This window comes from Homarus americanus, unplaced genomic scaffold (genome assembly GCF_018991925.1).
Source record: "Homarus americanus isolate GMGI-L3 unplaced genomic scaffold, GMGI_Hamer_2.0 scaffold45698, whole genome shotgun sequence".
NCBI lineage: Eukaryota > Metazoa > Arthropoda > Malacostraca > Decapoda > Nephropidae > Homarus > Homarus americanus.
In genome coordinates this window covers 9,257,272-9,277,001 of record NW_024735554.1, presented here as the reverse complement: position 1 = coordinate 9,277,001, position 19,730 = coordinate 9,257,272, and the positions used below count along the sequence as shown (strand labels likewise).

At 39.7% G+C, this 19,730-nt stretch overlaps 2 protein-coding genes across 2 annotated transcripts in view; both read right to left on the bottom strand.

Moving 5' to 3' along the window:
- The window catches only part of LOC121871500 (abnormal spindle-like microcephaly-associated protein homolog), a 62,587-nt gene extending 59,438 nt beyond the window's left edge, over positions 1-3,149 (bottom strand). Inside the window, exons 1-3 of the mRNA XM_042373888.1 lie at positions 2,816-3,149; positions 1,018-1,135; positions 343-507 (exon numbers count right to left, since the gene is read on the bottom strand). Coding sequence (XP_042229822.1) covers positions 343-507; positions 1,018-1,113 — 261 coding nt within the window. The 5' untranslated portion in view covers positions 1,114-1,135; positions 2,816-3,149. The remainder of the gene's footprint in view (positions 1-342; positions 508-1,017; positions 1,136-2,815) is intronic.
- Positions 3,150-5,099: 1,950 nt separating this feature from the next.
- Positions 5,100-19,730, bottom strand: part of LOC121871499 (probable G-protein coupled receptor B0563.6) — a 31,284-nt gene continuing 16,653 nt past the window's right edge. Inside the window, exons 2-3 of the mRNA XM_042373887.1 lie at positions 7,908-8,084; positions 5,100-6,998 (exon numbers count right to left, since the gene is read on the bottom strand). Coding sequence (XP_042229821.1) covers positions 6,188-6,998; positions 7,908-8,084 — 988 coding nt within the window. The 3' untranslated portion in view covers positions 5,100-6,187. The remainder of the gene's footprint in view (positions 6,999-7,907; positions 8,085-19,730) is intronic.

Genomic DNA, 19,730 nt, shown 5'->3' with positions numbered 1-19,730 from the left:
AGTTAAATGAAGGCTGAAACTCACTTTTATATTGTATATTCATAATGCTGGGGTTTTATAGAACAACTAAATATATTTCCGAGCGTTATAAACAGGTTACAGTATAAGCACAACTTAGCCTTGTCATGAAGTGTAATTTCCAGGTAACTTGTTACTGAAAATTTGGTGTTTTCTATGATAACAAGGTATAGTCTGTTTGTGTAGGCTACTGAAGCACTCATTTAGCTTTCAACCTTTCATCTTCCAAGCCCTCCTCAGAGGACTAGAGCTGCAATGGAATGGTAAACATACAAGTCTTCTTCGGCCAATGACAAGCTGTAAAAAAAAAATGCTTTTCCTCACCTCCTGTGTTTGATCTTTGGGGTTGAGAACTCTACACTTCCGCTGACAGGTAGTTCCCAATTTGACTGTACCAAAGGTGATCTTTGGTGAATGTGTAAAGTGAATCAGACGTAGAACTGGAATTTCCTCAACCACTTTCTTCTTCTGTTTGTGCACTGGACTTATCTGAAATAAATGTGAATTTTAAATCTGCAAATACAAATAAGGCCAACAGTGTTGTACAGGAGTAATGGGAGTTGGCGTGCAAAATATGGAGGGAAAAAAAAAAGAGAAAGAAAAATAAATAAGTAACTAGAAATGGACCACTGAACACGTAAAATGGGGCCTTTAATTGGATATTATAGCCAGTTAGATTTTTTCAAGTTACAAAGGCCTTGATGAATTCCTGGGAGATGTAAGGTATGGTATACTGTAGTTTCAAATTAATCCACGGACTCATATTCAAGAAAAATTTGTTTAATCACAAAGAACAACTATTCTTACTTCCCCATTTGAGTTCAAGAACTAAGAAAGAGAGAGAAACAATTTTTTTAAGCCTTTGTGGACAATAGCTTAACATCTCTAGTTCAATTCTCAAGGATGATGGCATAACTTTATGAAGATGATAATTTAACCCCTTGAGAACAATACTTTAAATCATCATCTTCAAAGGATCAAGAGCTAAGAATATCTCACCTCAAAATAAGATGTAGATGTAATCTGACCCCTCGGATGATGATCAGCAACCTTCTCCGGAGAGGGATCCATAACGAGGAATCCCCCCTGACTCATTGTGACTCACAAGAACACCTGGCTGAGGAGAAGAGTATGAATTATTATACAGTACTGTACAGGGTATTTGGTTGGAAAACAAAACTTATAAACCTAATTGCTTGCCATTCCTGAAATAAGCTTGAAAATTTCTTACCAAAAGGTACTGGTCAGCCTGGAGCAGTTTCTTCAAGTACAGTAATCCTCTCTCATCATCATCAATATCTTACAGCCATTTTCCATGCTTGCATGGGTTAGCCGTGATTACCTGTCTTAAATCAAGCGATTTTATATGTACCTGTATATAAGGACTTAGGCTATGATATAATACCCTGTAGTGGGATTTTAAACATTGTTCTGTAAGTACGGTATGCACATAGCATGTGTTCCGACTTACGTACAAATCTGACTTAGGAACGTCCTCAGGAACGGAACCCATTCGTAACCCAAGGACCCCCTGCATTACAGTTATAAATTGGGAGACAATTTGCTAAAAAAAAAAGGAAACATGCAATGACACTTTATAACATAAATAAAATATTTACATGCACAATTTAATGAAAAAACTCCTTTGTTTAATACTGTGATCTCCAGTTGACAGTCTAGCTGTACAATTGCCGTCATCTTCTCCTGAGTCTTAATGCATCCTATCACCTCCAACTTAACAACTAAAGTGATGGCTTTGCAGGGTCTCTATTCATTCTGCTCATTTCACTTACTGGTTGTTTTCTGTCATCTCTAATGTTTACACGCAACTTATCACACACTGTATTATTACACTGACAACACATCAGGATGCTCGGTATACATGTAACGAGCCTGTGTTGGACGCTCACAAGAGTGGATAACTTAAAACACAGTGAGAAAATATAGTGCAGTATTATCCTAGGATGATAAAAGCACCAAGAGGGTTAAAGACAGAAATCATATTCTACTTAAACTTAGCCAGACCTAAACAAAGAGGCAGAGCTTGTGTAGCAAGGTATCCAAGCTATTTAATGTAAGAGCTTCCAACCTAACTTAACCAAATATTCTGTACAAGGGGCACTCATGCTTTGCTGTATTAAATAGTCTGGGTTACTGGTTATTCAAGCACTGTACTGTACTTCAAAACAAAAATAATGTAAGGTATGTACTAGAATAGTTTACATTCTGCTTAATTGGCTTGTAATGTCAGTATTAACAGGGCTGAAGGTGTTCTTCATACATCAGTTGTGCACATGCCTCTTGCATCAGTATCCTGGGTTCAATCCATTGTAAGCATAAAAAATCCAGCCAAAAAAAGAACATATAAATAAAGTGGCAACACCTTACTTAACCCCGCCACTGAGGTGTCTACAGTAATTAATTATTTCTCAATTACAGAAAAGGTGAGATCATGGTTGCATGCCAAGTGACACACCTACAGGCACAGTGCAGTACAGCATTGACAAACCCCTAAACCCATGGATGTCCAGGTGTTAGCTATATCAACACAGATGTAACCACCTGGAAGACTAAAACATGGAAAATATAGTAACATTATGCCTTGTAAATAATTATAATTCAGCTGAAAGTGAAAATTTCATAACTGTAATTCATAAACGTGACCAATAATCGTCATCCTCACCGCTTTACCTGACCTCCATGATACAGTAAAAGGTATCTTACGAACAAACATCTTTCCCACATTCTCTCACATCATCTCTACACCAACATTACAAATATAAACGTCATTACACACCTTTAAACCAGATAATTCCAATCACACATCGCGAAGCAGCCAGTCGACACCCTTCTGTTGATAGTTTTAAAAGTCTGCTCCAGTGATGGTTTGAATCCCGCGACCAATCATAGCGCTTGTGATGAGATCTGGCCAATAGGAACGAACTTAGTGAGGGCTCAGCCAATGAGATTACACGAGGTTCATGGAGGTTTGTTATGGCGTTGGTGGAGGCGGGAGTTTAAACTTCTCATCAGTAACATGTATAAATAAATATATTGTAGTCCACATTACCGGTCACGGCAAAATGGCCTGACAGGCTGTTTTTTTAAATAAATTAAGATAAATGAATTATTGGAATAAAATATTTATTATAGCAGGATTAACGAAAATTATTATGTTCACGGTAAAGACTCGTTTTAAGTTGAACATGCATTATAATACATCATTATTAGTAGAATTTTAGATATAAGTCTATAGTATGTCATTTTGTTGTAATGATAAATTATTTATAGAAATAACATTGTATTTTATTATTCCGAATATAATTGATGATGTATTTTATCAATATAACAAAATATGGCCAATATATTTTATGTTGTATATTGTTATTCCTAATATAATTCATATCATATTCCTATAATTTATTGATCATGATATAAGTCATAATATAATCATATATTAACAGTATTTTTAATAGAATTTGTGATGTACGGACAATTTCTAGCTATAATCGTCCATGTGCGATTCGTCTTTCTGGAAATCGTCTTAGTGGAATGTTAATCGTTTTTATCTATGTAATAGAAGTAATGGAATAATAGTATTCACGTATTGCATTATGAAAAGAAAAACATGATATGACGACATTTATGTACATTTTCTTTTCTTTTTACTCCTATTTTTGTTCGCCCCCAGGCCCCGTTGTGGGTCAATGACCTGTTCCCGGGTGGGCTATTAAAAAAAAATCCGAAACGAGGGATAACGAGGAATAATATCCACGGAGATGGCATGTAATTGTGTAGCCGACACGTCACCCAATATAACTCGGCAGGTAAGGTTTAGCTGTGGGTTAATTTATAATTGAAGATTTCAAGTGTTTAATGATAATTTCAGAGAAAAACAAGAAGTTCTTCTATGATACTTTTCTAGCATTTTACCAATAACCGAGTTATCATGAGTTGAAAATCAGAAAACTACTAGAAAAGGTATAATTGGTGTTACATTTGTTGTCACCAACCGAATCTCGGAAATTTTATCTTTGCAATCAATAGTTTAGACAATTCTAAGACACTTCTGTGACGTTTCCCTCGCAAACGACCTAGAACCGAGATATTTAATATGCCAGGGCCAGGGGTCAGAGTTAGGTACATGACAGTTTAACGGTTTGGTTGGTTTGGGTACTCCTCCAACCCCACCCGATTCCAAAGCTTATTTCCTGTAATTTTTACAGGATACCCTCGCCCAATTCCTACCTATTTTCAGCAATAATGGAAATTGGTAATGCAAATATAACGTTCATGTCATCTGCACATCACATGTTGAAAAAACAGTACCATATATATTATGAACCTCTGAAATAGTCCCTTAATCCCGTTATTTTTCTCCATTGAGCTCCATGGTGATTTCATCATACTCCTGGTCGTCTCCATCTTCTTTTTGTCTTCAGTGGGAGGGAGTTCTTGCACAAGTGGACCTAGCGAAATTTGAAAAAAACAAACAAACATATACTCACCTGTTGTCAAAATTCCAGCCAGAAATGAAGGTCATACTCGGTCTAAACACACACAAATACACTAGAAAAATATGTTTTTGACTTTCTGTGTGGTGTGCAAGTGCAAATTTACCCCTTTTACTTACATTCCTGCAGTTTGTTGACACGGAGACACATAGAAATGTAGAGCTTTCTCTTATCCTTACAATTATGACTCTTAGTTTGGTTTGCTTTCTTCACTGCTTTCCCCATGCACTTGCTACTCTGCTTTCAATAATAGGTCTATCACGACGGCATAGTCCTGATCCTTACATACAAGGTTCAGGAAACAATCATTCACAGAGTAATTGTGTATGGGGTTATTGTGCCCCCAAATGATGGCTCTATACTTAGTCATAATAGGAACAAATAATATGCACCAGGACACACAATATAAACACAAATGACAACATCGTGAATAGTTAAGCAAAGTGTATTATTACCTAGAATTAGAATGTAACATACTTTTTATCTAAATACAGAAGCAAAATATTAATATGTAAAAAAAAAATCACAAAAAGTCAAGCACTGTAAAGGTAGAATTAAGTCATAAAATCATGAATCAAAGTTTAATCATCTTTAAGGGAGTACAAATATGCAGTAAGTGGATACAATGGCTTACACCAGGAAACAAAAATAGTCATAGGCTCTAAGTTACATCAAGGCCAAATGACCTTAGATAGATGACAGTTTTATGTGAAGACTATTTTATATTGCAAACAGTTAAGAAGCAAATGTTTCTCGTCTGCTTGAGGCACCGGGAACGCCAGAGAATCTGTTCGGGTTGGACGCTAGGTGGGTGACCCCTTGACTGTCGATACTTTGGTATGGAGAACAGCAGCAAGCGACCCCAGCCAACACACCGACACCTTCACACATAATTATATTCGACTCTTGAATTATAATATTGCAAACTAATATTGGTCATTATCTAGATAAAAAAAAGGACGAATTTCAGATATTTAGACTTGTTGAGTATTGACAGACATATATGCGTACTTCACGGTATACAATATTATGAAATCAATGATAAATGTCGCCAACCTGTAGTATTACGTCTGTGGCTGCAGTATCCAGTAGCAGCCTACCTGTCGACAGAGAAGTTCCTTGAGTTTTAACACTAACTTTGTCTCACTTAACACACTAACAAGTTTACTGTGCTAACATGATGAATAAAACACATTTTAATATCTTCTTTCGAGAATGAGAATGGAGTATGATGAAAATTGTCCAGACCTATGTGTCGATCACAGAAATGAAACAGACGTCTTTATGTTCATCGATGATAATGATTCATATTCACTTCACGTATCGTCTCTGGAATTTATTGAATAATGTGGAATGCTTGGAGGAATTCGTACCTTATTATCACTGTTATACACACACGTGTCTTTTCTGCGCAATCACAAGAAGAAAGACACCTTGGTGCCTGTAGTCAGATTCCTGGGGTCATACCAACATCATAGTATCTGTTATTGGTGGGAACTCAAGCCAAAAATGGCCAAGAAATCTCAGTTTGTTGTTGGTAGTTGCACTTTATATAAGGCGTTTTATATAAGAATACATAATATATAATATCATCTACGTTGAAAATATAGTTCGTCCAAAAAAAATTTCATATCCAATTATAAATATCAAGTAATTCATAGAGGAATGGCTGTAGACGACAGTGCAATATTATTAGGCTGGTCGGCAGAAGTCATACCTACCAGCGTTTTACGATAATCTGGACTAAATAGAAAATATAAAAAGAAATTAAAAACATGGCCGGATACTTCTAAGACATCAGCTACGACTCTGAAGTACGGGACAAAGTGCATGTCGTTGAATATGAGAACTTTATAAATGGCGCTGGGAAAGGCTGAAACGTAGAAGAAAACTGTGATCGCCATGAGCAGGAAAAATAGTCGACGTTCCCTTTCCTGGCGTGCTTCGCTTATGACGTCTTCATCTCGCTCTCGCTTGATTTGTTTCAGCGTCACAATAATGGCCACATTAAAAGAGGTAATGAGTACAGCGGGTAAAAATCTCGAGTAGATTTCCCTAAAAAACTCGTAGCCCATATACCAGGGCTCGTTTATGAAGTGACTCTCACTGACGCAACACTCGTGGTCTTCACAGCGGTAAGTCTGCCGTAGGGGACTCAGGCTGTATACGAACATGGATAGGAGGAGCGACATCCCGCACCGTATTCTCACCACCTCATGCCTTTGCTTGGCCGAGAACTTCTGCGGGCTGGTGACGGCGAGGCAACGGTCGTAGGAGAGCCATACCACGATGTACTCGCTCATGGTGAGGAAGAAGTTCACCAGCGGGATGCCGACGTTGGCGTAGTACACAGCACTCGCCCTGGACACCACCTGCATCTCCGAGATCCTGGCGAAGTCCTTCATACAGAAGGGCACGTTGAACACCAGGTATAACAGGTCACTCACCGCAAGGTGGTTCAGGTACCTGCAGGTAATACAAAATACGTATAAAGACTCCGGTGAACGGTGACCAACCTGTATCACAAACCTGTACTACACACATGTATCAAACCTGTACCGCAAACCCCGTAACACACCTGCATCACACACCTTGTAACACACACATGTACCCAATAGTGTGTCTTGATACTGCTACACTGAACACATAACTCCAATAATAGTGGGGCACATAATATCTCTGTTTACATTCACTACCACCAAGACACAAACTCGTCTCAAACAAGAAGCTCGTTTCCAACATCTTTCATCATTCAATAGAATCCCGTTATAGCAAGCACCAGTGTCAATATCCTTGGTAACTGGTTCACCCTTCTGGAACCATAACGTCTCCAATATTACAAAGAATGTGTTTAAATGCTGTTTTGGGTTCATATATACTTTACATTTACAAAGCTTCTTACTTTTTTTCAACAGTTGTGCAATGTCTGCCCACACATGTTATGTTGCTCTACTGATCACTGTTACATAAGATACAGTCTACAGCTACTCGGTTTACGAATAGGTGACTAGTCAGTAATGTCGTACTGGACCTGCCTTCCATGTCAGACGCTCCAGTCTTCAATTTGTCCAATTCACCAACACCTCTCCCAGTCGCCTTGCTACACGTCATCCTCCATTATGCTACTTTTACTCAGTACAAGGTCCATTTGTTGAACTTTATCATCCGCCATATCGTTGTTCCCTACAATTCGATTCCATTTCACATCTTTACATCTACAGTGCATGCAACCTACAACTCCAGAGTGTCCAGGTAAGCCAGAAGGGTTAATATCATGTGTATTTTCCCTGCTATATTACAAGTTAAAAACCATACAATGCACCTCTTGACATACCTTTACAACACATCTGTGAGACCCACCATCATGACACTCACCTATAGGCGACGCCCCTCATAGCAGGTCGGGACAGCACTATAAGGTTGAGAACGTTGGCCACGACGCCCAGAGCCACCAAAACAGGAAACACCACCTGGTAGACCGTCCATCTCAGGGCCTGCAGTTCAGGGTCGTCCTCCCCCGTGCAGTTCACCAGTAGGTCAGAGTCATGCAAGCTGCAGCACATACAAACACACGTTATACCGCTAAATGGGGAACATGGCGCAAGGACAAGGACAACAAGAACAACAATTTCAAACTGATAAAAAAATGGCCGGATTCATGAAAATTCTATGACGAATATGTATAGTATAATTACAACGCCATATTGGACGTTATGCTTGTGCTACCGCTTAAGTTAGGTAGTGAGGAGAATTCTTAAGCCTCCGATTACAAAGAAAATTCAACACAACCCTTTGAGAATCCGCACTTGAAATTCTAATATTTCTGCGTACGAGAGTTTTATCATTTGTACTGCACCATCAATAATATTCCTACAAGGTGCCTGAGGTAATCACGATCCTCAACTCCATAAAAAAGTTGATGAAATGGACAATTATTCACATAGATTCATCACGTATAGTACAGAGACAGTGGAGGTATACGATGGTAAACAGCCGATTCAACCAAGGACAGCCCAACAAAGTCAAATCATTAAGCTAAGATTATTTACGTTATAAACCTTCTGAATATAATTATGTGGTACAGTATTATATTATTCCATTAGAGTACTGGAGAGAAACTCACTCATACATAATAATGAAGGAACAGCAGAAGGGGGAAAGTTGAAGTGTTAAGAGGTAAAAGACAACAAATCAAATAAACAAAGCTGACAGAATGAATGAAGCAGAACAAAATAAAAGAAAAATAAACAAAGACTATGATGATTTTAAAAGGGTATAATTAATGATCACATTCAGAATCACACACACACACACACACACACACACACAATATATATATACTGTATATATAACTGCATTAAACTCGTATCTCGTGTAAAAATGTGTTGCTTCACTTTATCGTTCCCAAAATAAGAAACTAAATATACTGTGATATTAGACCTTGAGTTTTAAGTAACAGTAATGAGAGATCAAGAAAAGATAGATTAGTAATTAATAAATGCTGCTACTACTACTACTACTGTTATTATTACTACTACTACTTTTTTTTTTACTTGGCCTCCATCCTCCCCTATAGCCACACCTTCGCCGCCAGTTTATTACCTTAAAATTACTACTACTACTAATAATAATAATAGCAATAATAACGATAACAGAGTCAAACACTTCAAATAAAATTTTCCGAGTCGTGAAATTTAACAAATTTATCACCAAACACTCAAAATATTTACCTGTTACCTTACCAAATAATGTGGTGTGGTTATCTCTCAGAAAACTGCTGCAAATTATAATCCTCCAGTGGGAAATAAAAAGTGAATTTGATTTTCAGTAAGAATAAACCAATGAGCGTGCAAACTTTGTCCATTCCTTCCCGTAGTTACAGAGTTGGGTGTTGGTTAGTTTACATTCGCCAAAGCGCGCGGAAAGTAAGCAAAGACGGGTGTACTGTACTTGTAGCGAGGCTGAAGGTGGGGTTTACCCATGCTATTAAGTCGCATCAAACAGAACAAAGTAATTATTTGTCAGAAAAACTCAAAACATGCATTCTGGTGTTTTGTGAATTGTTCCAAAAAAACAACAAAAATAATAACAATAATATTAATAATAAAGAACCAAAACAACAGTAATAGACCAAGACCCAGCTAACAACAGTTACAGCTGACCAAGACCAAACAAAAGTACAACACAAGTAAACACAGGGAATAAAAACGTAGGCGGGTAGACAGTGACCAGAGTCTAGCAAACACAATGGGAGGTCGTTGGTAATGAGCTAAGTCTATTCGGTGGTGAGGGAGGTGTGTGTGTGTGTGTAGACTGGGTATGTGTACGTGTGTGTAATATTTGCATATGCTTGTAAAGTTGTATGTGTATTTGGGAAGCTGTATGAAGGACTCAAGAAGTGTCACATTCACCACCACTCAACAAGAACATACACACATGGTCCCTCCCTCGTGTTGCAAGAGTGACACACCTGACTTCACATTCACAATTCCCAGGGTGGTAAGTGGAGAGAGAGGGCGGGGGGGGTAGGGGAGGGTGGAGAGAGAGAGGAGGGGTGGGGGGGGTGCTGGAGGAGAGGTGACAGGGTACAGCGAAAGTGGGAGTAGGGGTGTGAGGGTCGTTTGTGTCAGTTGTCTTGGAGCTGGAAGTGGGAGAGAGAGATGCGAATATTGGGGGGGCAATATAGAAAGATGAGAACACTATGGGAGGGACAGAACACTGTGGGAGGGTCGAGGATATTGTGGGAGGGACGAGGATATTGTGGAGGGACGAGGACACTGTTGGAGGGTCGAGGATATTGTGGGAGGGACGAGGATATTGTGGGAGGGACGAGAACACTGTGGGAGGGTCGAGGACACTATGGAAGGGACGAGGATATTGTGGGAGGGACGAGGATATTGTGGGAGGGACGAGAACACTGTGGGAGGGTCGAGGACACTGTGGGAGGGACGAGGATATTGTGGGAGGGACGAGAACACTATGGGAGGGACGAGAACACTGTGGGAGGGTCGAGGACACTGTGGGAGGGACGAGGATATTGTGGGAGGGACGAGGACACTGTGGAAGGGACGAGGACACTGTGGAAGGGACGAGGACACTGTGGGAGGGACGAGGATATTGTGGAAGGGACGAGGACACTGTGGGAGGGACGAGGATATTGTGGGAGGGATGAGGACACTGTGGGAGGGGACAGAACCACACTATGACAGCAACAAACTCGTCCCTATCACTGAGCGTCGTGGGTGAAAGTAAAACTGGGGTCAAACTCAGCTATACCTCGCAAGACAGACTCAGGCAACTGCAACCAATTATCAAGCATATAAAATAAACATCTAATATTTCATCTCGGTGTAACTTGACGCGCAGATATTTCTTAATTATTAATATACCATTATTGTCAAAGATCTTTATGGGATATGAACCTAATACTTCATGATTATTGTATATGAATTTCTAAACTAAATATCCATGGACAAACATACACAGACATAGAGATTTATCATAATAATACAGTTGGAGTCGAGGTTATATTTAGCCCACGAGTCGCGGGTTTACGCCGAACTAAAATTGGGTTTTCTCTGGAGAGGATCTGTCACTGTGGGCAGAGAAATCTAAGGATAGTGACACTTACTGGCTCCATAAGAAATGTTTATTTAATACTTCTTGTGAGATACAGTATCTATCTATCTATCTATCAATGTATGTATGTATGTATGTATGTATGTATGTATGAAAAATAAGTGAGCCAAGTAATAAACAAATAACAATAGAATGACATCAGGCGTGGATGGAGTCACCAGTGATGAATAGTTGAGGATGAGAAATGATAAACGATGAATTAAATGACAAGAGAGCACAGCTGGAGCACCACAGAGGGTAGAGTACCAGAGGAATAACGAGAAACATTACATGAATATATTTTACCTTGTATCAAATAAATGTAATAAGAACGTATAGAAAAATGCAAGGAATAAGTTCAAGTATTTCTAGGAAGGTGTGTGACTAAGAGTTATTTATTATTTAGAGTATAGTGTCTCATTCAGTGTGTGTGTGTGTGAGAGAGAGGGTGTATGCGTGTGTGTGTGTGAGAGAGAGGGTGTATGCGTGTGTGTGTGTGTGAGAGAGGGTGTATGCGTGTGTGTGTGTGAGAGAGAGGGGGTGTATGAGTGTGTGTGTGTGAGAGAGAGAGGTGTATGCGTGTGTGTGAGAGAGAGAGGTGTATGCGTGTGTGTGTGAGAGAGAGTGTGCGTGTGTGTGTGAGAGGGTGTATGCGTGTGTGTGTGAGAGAGAGGTGTATGCGTGTGTATGCGTGTGTGTGTGAGAGAGAGGGTGTATGCGTGTGTGTGTGTGTTTGTAGAAGGGGCAAGGACAGTGATGGTTCAGAAAAGCAATAGGAGGATCTTGCTGAGAGAACGAGTTTATTTATTCAATTAGAGTAAACTTATTAAAATAAATGATAAGAAAACAGCGTTGGAAATATTGAAGAAAAAAAAACGGTATAGGTTAGATTAGAATTTGTTTGTTGTAGTTAGTTTTTTTTTTATTTTGTTTTAGAGAGTTAAGTATATGTTAAAGGTATACCTGAGAGAGGGCTATACCTGGATTGTTTTCTGGTAAAAGTAAGGTTATATCAGGGTTGTATAATGTTGTCATGGATGTGCAACTTGTTTGAGGATAAAGCAGTAAATGGTATCACCTGAAGATTAGGTACCCTAGTTTATTTCACCTGAAGATTAAATACTCTAACATTACCTGGGGGATTGGATTAACGTTAGGTGAGGTGAAATGAGTTTGTAAGAACGTGTATAAGGAGACAATTAATAACGATGAAAAAACAAACAAAAAAAATATCAAAATAAGAAAATATGGGAGAAAGGGAAGGAAAAAAAATCTGCTTGGTGTAGATAGAAAATAGAATAAATAAGGGGTGTAAGGTAGTGTGTGGTGATGGTTGTGGGTGGCAGAGTATGTAACAATGGGCGATGTACTGAGGTAGAAGAGGAGGATAGCGTGTACTAAGATATATATGGAGAGAGAGAGAGAGAGAGAGAAATAGGATTGTAAGAATGAAGTGAAGAACCAAAACAAAAAAAATTCATTCCCACTCATCGGCCATCAGAGACCAAAGGATACAGGGAGAGATTACTATCAGTATCCTGTGGTAGTGGTGGTGGCTAGATAAACACGCCGCCTCAATAAGAGAGAGAGAGAGAGAGAGAGAGCAACACAACCCCAGGGAGGCTGACACACTTGGATATGATAAACAACACGATTTTTTTTTAATTATAGCTTAGGAGATGCAGAAGAGATTATACGTTGGGGTTATATAAATCATTATAGCAGGGATGAAAAGCTGGAGTTATAGAATAGATTATAGACGAGAGTTATGGGAGTTATGATGGGTATAATCTGGGTACGGTGAGTTGTGAGTGACAGGTGGTAATTGCAACCAGCTGGGCCTCACTTGATGAAAGGGAAATGTCTCATTGTCCTCAGTACAGGTGGCCAGTGTCCCATACAGGAGGCTCCCACCACTAGTCCTATACCAATGGCGATGCCGTCTCTCACACACACCCACCCACCCTCACACACCCCCTCTCTCTCTCACACACACACACACACACAGAAGCTTCTACACCATCCTCGACACCGGCTCCTACTACCACCTGAGATCCCTAGCCCGAGAATTGCTGTTCGACACCACAACCGCATCCAGCCCATACGTGCACGAACTGATCGCTATAAGAACAGCCGTCCCAACCATTGTAAAAATTATCAATAACTTGTAATAAACCAGTGTATTCACTCCCAGTAAATACTACTTCTTGCACTGTCACTATGTAGAAATGCACTGTAGTTTGAGCTTTTCCCCATCTAGTTATTATATATCTTAATTGTATCACTTATGTTACTTGTATATTATTTGTAATTCGAAACCCATTCCCCAAATATGTAACTGTATATTTTCAGCCTTCTGGCTGCCAAGCTCTTTCAATAAACCGTTAATTATTATTATTATTACACACACACTCAAAACAGTGATAAATGATTAGTCAGACGCTCTTTACTTTCCATCAGTGAACCTGCCAAACTATCTACTGACCCCTAATGTCGACCTAACCACGGGGTCGTTGAAAGCCCGGAGTCTACCTAACCACCGCCACTAACGCAACCATAATTACCACCAATACCACTATCCTCACCACTACTAAACTTACCACCAACACTACCACAACAACCACCTCTACCACCACTACCTCTATGAATACCACCATTACTGCTACCGTCACCATTAAGCTTACCACCACCGTCACTACTACCACCACTACCATCATAATCACCAACACCATTACATTATTACTTCCATCAACTACTACTACTACTACTACTACCATCAACGGCAGAGACAATGATGGACTGGTGTAAGGACAAGGGGAAAGAGGGAGGAAGGGAGGGATGGGGGGGGAGCTATCATGTCATTCATGTGTTAAGTGGTTGTCCATTCATAGTCCTGGGTGTCGACACCTATATGCGCCATAACACACCCTGCATACACCATAGCACACCCTGCATACACCATAGCACACCCTGCCTACACCATGGCCCACCTGACGTACCCATCATGACACACACACTACAACACAATATATCCTGTGTACACTCGGCGACTCACAGTCTACCAACTCAAGCTGTGAAATCGGGAACAGTTCTGGGCTTTAAAATAGCCTTAGACAAGACTATTAAAAACAATATACTGTAAAATATTTCCGAGGAATAATAATAAAATTAATAATAATAATAATAGCAGTAATAATAATAATAATAATAATAATAATATAATAATACGTCAAGAAATTAACACTTTTAGGGTAAACACACAATTATGCATCACATCACCTCTTAAAAATCGGAGTAATAAATTTGATATAAAAAACTTACCCAACATTTCAAAGATTACGAACAAATATTTTTCAACATGTTAAATATTTTGTCTTCGTTTAAGCGCCTAATCGCCTCTGTTCGTCTGCCCGTCTCCATATATAAGTACTGTACCTACTCTCGCTACTTTGTTTCTTAGCATCGGTAGATTTGGCACATGGGGGTGATGGTCGCCTCGGGGTGGTTCAACGGGGGATAAAAATAATAGGGAGATGCATTTAAGGGGTATATAAAACTTTATTATAAGCCTGCCGATAATGAGTGTCAGTAACAGGGAGTTGTACCGAAGGGAGTCAAATTTCAACGCCAGTCTGTGTTTAGTCTGAGGGAATATGGGCGTCATTGATCAAATTCTTTTACAATTGAACTGATCGGTATGCGGCATCTGTCCTTCCTCTCGTGATAATCTATCTGCCATCTTCGTTTATTTGTTTATGAATCACTCACCTGAAAAATGGGAAAAAAAGGAGAACATTAATTTTCTTATGGTGTGACCTGTGAGTCATTCTGTATAAAAAAGAATGGTCTTACTGAATGACTAACATTTGGCAGTATCAGGTGTTACGTGGCAGCAGCACAACATCAACAATAACACAAAATGATGACACGTGACTTTCTTCCTCCCTCATTCAAATAAGAATCGAAAAGCAACAGTGATATATTGAACCTATCTGCCATCTCCATCATGCCCAGTCACTGTTTCACACTATAATGATTATTTCCTGGAGATAAGAATTGAGTGGCTGTCGTCTCGAGTAGCACTAAACGGGTGATTTATTAATATTTTGTAACCCAGCGCTCGTCCCTGTTGGATGATAAGATTGGCAGACTCAACAGGGCTGTTGCTCGTCACGTCCTGTAATTCTCAGACGTTCACAAATCGAGTGTTTCTCATAACTAAAGCCGAAACACCTAACTGATTGATTTAAGCCAAAATATAAAAAATAACGCTAGGTTAAAAGAGAAGGTGAGTGAGGTACAGTGTTCTGTTGTCTTCATTACACAAAGAGAGACTGTGCAACAAAATTGAAGATGAACTACTACGTCATGAATGGGTTAGTTAATATACCACTAATTTCATTCGAACTCGAAGTTTTAATGACAGAGAATGTTATGAATTACGTGGAAATGAGATGACTCAGCAAAGGTGCCGCTTTAAAAAGAATTTATGACCTGGTGAGATGTGTCTGAGGCGGAGGATAATTCATGACCTTGGAAGAGCTGCCTGACGGGGAAACGATTTTTCATCTGTGTTTTCTGTATGAGAAGCCAAGAAAGACTCCAAACTACATCAGGAGAGAAATAAAGACTCCCTACTCCACCCAGGTGAGGAATTATGAATTCCTAACTACATCACATGAGGAACAAGAACCATCTCCAACACCCTGTGTGAGCTGAAGGACCTACCCGGACCAAGTGGATGTGCTGAACACCTGCAGCTGTAGTGAGGGAGCGGCTAGCACCTCGGTACGAAGGCGATCCAAAACGTGGGAAGGACTTTGTTGGCGCCAATATCAGGTCACAAGACTGTTTACAAGACCAGCTTCCACAGTACCAGATCTATAATTAATTTATGTTACTTATCTCTTTGTACTGAAAGCTTTCGTCAGTCAAGTGACCCACTCCCCGATTTAACCATATGTAACGTATAATCTTTGTTTATTGTATATTCTCAGCCTTCTGTCTGCCATGTTATCTTAATAAACCGTTAATTATTATTATTATTATTATCATTATTTTCTACCCTGTGACTATGTAAACAATCTGAGGAACCACCCATAACCTTATCTGGAAACCAAGACTGCTGGGGTTCTATTTTTCATCTAATTTATTTCCAAAGGAAATATCGTCTTCTACAGGGCTGTATGATAAGCCTCCGTAGTCCAATTAATCGAAAAAAAACCTCCAACTTATAAGAACTAAACATTCTTTTAATTTATTTGTGAGTCAAGGTCTGGGTGGGAGTCACCGGGGCAAATGTAATGTGTCGATCCAATAAAACAGTGAAAGCTGAGTGTCTCAAAGAGGGTTAGAGATTATGATGTGGACGATTCACAGGGTACGGAGGGTGAGCTGTGGATGCGGACACACACACACACACACACAAATACACACACAGTTATATTAAGAGTTACCACTAGTCATACTTTTACACGTCATCAGGGGACACCTTGCCACAGGTCTGTCTCTCCCATTATTTATCTACCTATTTAATAATCTACGTTTCTCTGGTTGATATTTTAAGAGTAAGTGTTTATATTGTTTGAAAATAAAATAAAATAAATAATATGACCATAAATTGGGAGTAAAAGAAAATGAAAGAAAAAAATATGACAATGATTTAAGAGTGAGACAATTTCCTCTTAATGAACGCCATAAGCATCTTGGAAACTACAGTATATACACCGCATATTACTTGTTTAATGTAGTCTTTATACGTTAATGAATTTATCGGGATATTAATGATGGCTAAAATGTTTCCACCTGCAGTATAATAATTTACCTTTAATAATAAAAAAGGATATTTTAGACGTCTCCTGTAAACTGTACCTAGAATTGTGTTACTATATATAATAATACTAATGAAGAATTTTTTTTTATCTTATGAATCTCTACCCCAGCTTATTTCACCTTAAGATTATCAACACTAACCTAACCTCCCCCCCCTCCACCCAATAGCGATAAGGTAGTTAATCTTCGGTGACGTAAGCTGGGGTGGAGATTTTTCAGTTGATCCACGAAAACATTATTGGATCACCTGAAGAATCGTCACCCCCATTGTCCACCTGAAGAATCATCACCCCACTCCATAATATAGATATAATTGGAAAATACTTTACTCAATATTCCAAAATACACGATGCATATTACAATGGGTAAGGTAGGTTAGGTTAGGTAAGGCCTGAAGATTAACCACCATTGAGGGTCCTGACCCCACCTGAAGAATGGTCACCCCAGGTTTTGCCACCTGAAATATCGTCACCCTGTCAAACTCTGGGGTGACGATTCTTCGGGTGATCCACATTATTAGCCAGAAACAACATTTAAGTGAAAAACTAAATTAGGAAACAGTTAAATCTGATCTCAGGAGGTAATGTGGTTTACTTGTTCTTGTCCCAGCTTAGTCCCTCCTCATCCCCGACCACCTTCCCTCTCCACCTTCAGGACATTCTCCTAACACTAAGGGGTTCTCCGTGTATAATCATCACCCGCCAGGTCAGTCGTGTCGTCTCCTGAAAGTGATCTTGAGTGTGCTGAGGAGGAGGAAGAGAAGGAAGAGAAGGAAGAGCACACGGGGGGGCATCACGCCAAGGATGCAAAGGAGAGTCATAAGTAAACAATGGCAAGATTAACCTATAAATAAGACGTCCCAACCCGTGGTCTAAATACAGACCACAGTCGTCACCACAAGAACCTTTTATTCATCTGTTCCTTTACTCCCTATCCCCATTATGGCTACTCTAAAAATATCACGTATTCCCATGATGTCTCCTGTCAATAAATGTTATCTGAAAGTTACCTAACCTAACTCTTACACCCCCATGTTACACGCCCTCTCCACGCCCCCTGCACCACACACTCCCCATACCTCTAACGCAACATGCCCCCGACGCCACACACTTCCCACGCCACACGCCCCTTCCCACGTCCCACGCATCCTACACTATATGACCTTTAGAACCAAACCATTAATTAGACGTCAATGACCCACATCAGTCATATACACTCGCTCCAAAAAGTATCTTAGCGATATTGAGTGAGACAATTATTTATGACAACAGACGAAGGATTTTGACAACCCTACCGAGACATCAGGAGTCGTGGTACTTTCTAGAGCGAGTGTAATCAAAGTCAAAAGTCGTGTCGCGGTTTTGTCCGAAGATTAAATATAACTCGTGAAACATTATGAGCGCCCCCTACCACAAGCTAGAGCGCACCAAAAGTTTAGCCCTTCGGCATATGTTTTCACCAAATTTCACGACACGACTTTTGTCTTTCATTGTACACCATATACCTGCATTGTCTATACACAGTTCCGATTGCTATTATACGGACGTTAAAGTTCCCCTTTACTGGTGACGTGAAATAAATCGCTCTGCCGGATCATATGAAGTTTGGTCACCCAATCTTATTTCACCTGATGATTAAACACTCTTAAGGTGCGTCCACACATGCGTACATTTGGTCGCCAAAATGTGATCAACACGAGGAAACACCGATCTAGTGCACGTGGCCACACCCTACCAGAGTCGGAACCCTGTGTCTCATTTCGTCTTGTCGATCACATGTTGGCGACAAAATATACGCACGTGTGGGCACACCTGAACGCTAACCTAACCTAATCCCCTCCAAGTAGTATTAGGGTGTTTAATAATCGGGCAAAATAAACCAGGGTGCCTAGTCATCTCTTCTTTTTAACTTGTGACTTGTAAAAGCCTCATTTGCTCTTATGTAAACAGTGGCATTAAACAACGACAACAACCTCAGTGTCAGAAGACTTGACTGAACCAGACAGCTGAGACAAAAGTTTACTACAGTCTTGCCAATGACAAACATGATAAACACGGAAGAATGAATAAGGACACCTGGGAGGAACCCTTGAGAACTAGTATATCAGAGTGACTCGAGGTGTGACGTTTAGCTGGATGAGTAAATACCGTGACGTTTAGAGTATAATTATGATGTCCTGTTGTGTTTTTTTCAGCGTGTTGTGGGACGGCAAGGATGGACAGACTGACAAAGACACACACAAAAATACAGACCGAACAATATCATCAACAAGAGACAGTAAACGTAAGTAGTAATGTAATTCATGGTTGGATTTGGTCACCAGATCACCTAATAGGTCTGGGGTTAATTAAGTTACTCAGCAGTCAGTAGTTAGTGAACAGTTGGACCTCTGTAATAAGGACCTGGGTGAGTTAAGCTGTGAGTGACGGAAATGTTCATCCATATATATTTCATTAGCCCAATAAATGAAATATATATGGATCCTCGTGTTTCGAAGCCGGATTTGGTAAAACGTTACTCTGACCACCTAAGTGATACGGGTAGTCCCCATTAGAGCTTCACGGCGCCATAAGCTCGTTGAACAGGCTTTGTGTGAAATATAACAGAGTCTATGTCAACTTTTAGTGTCCTGGTGGTTTAGAGGTATATATATATATATATATATATATATATATGCAAGTAAATCACTGTAGGTGCGCGTGATCTAGGTATATGCTGATAACCACAAGGAAAGAAGAAAACACGAAG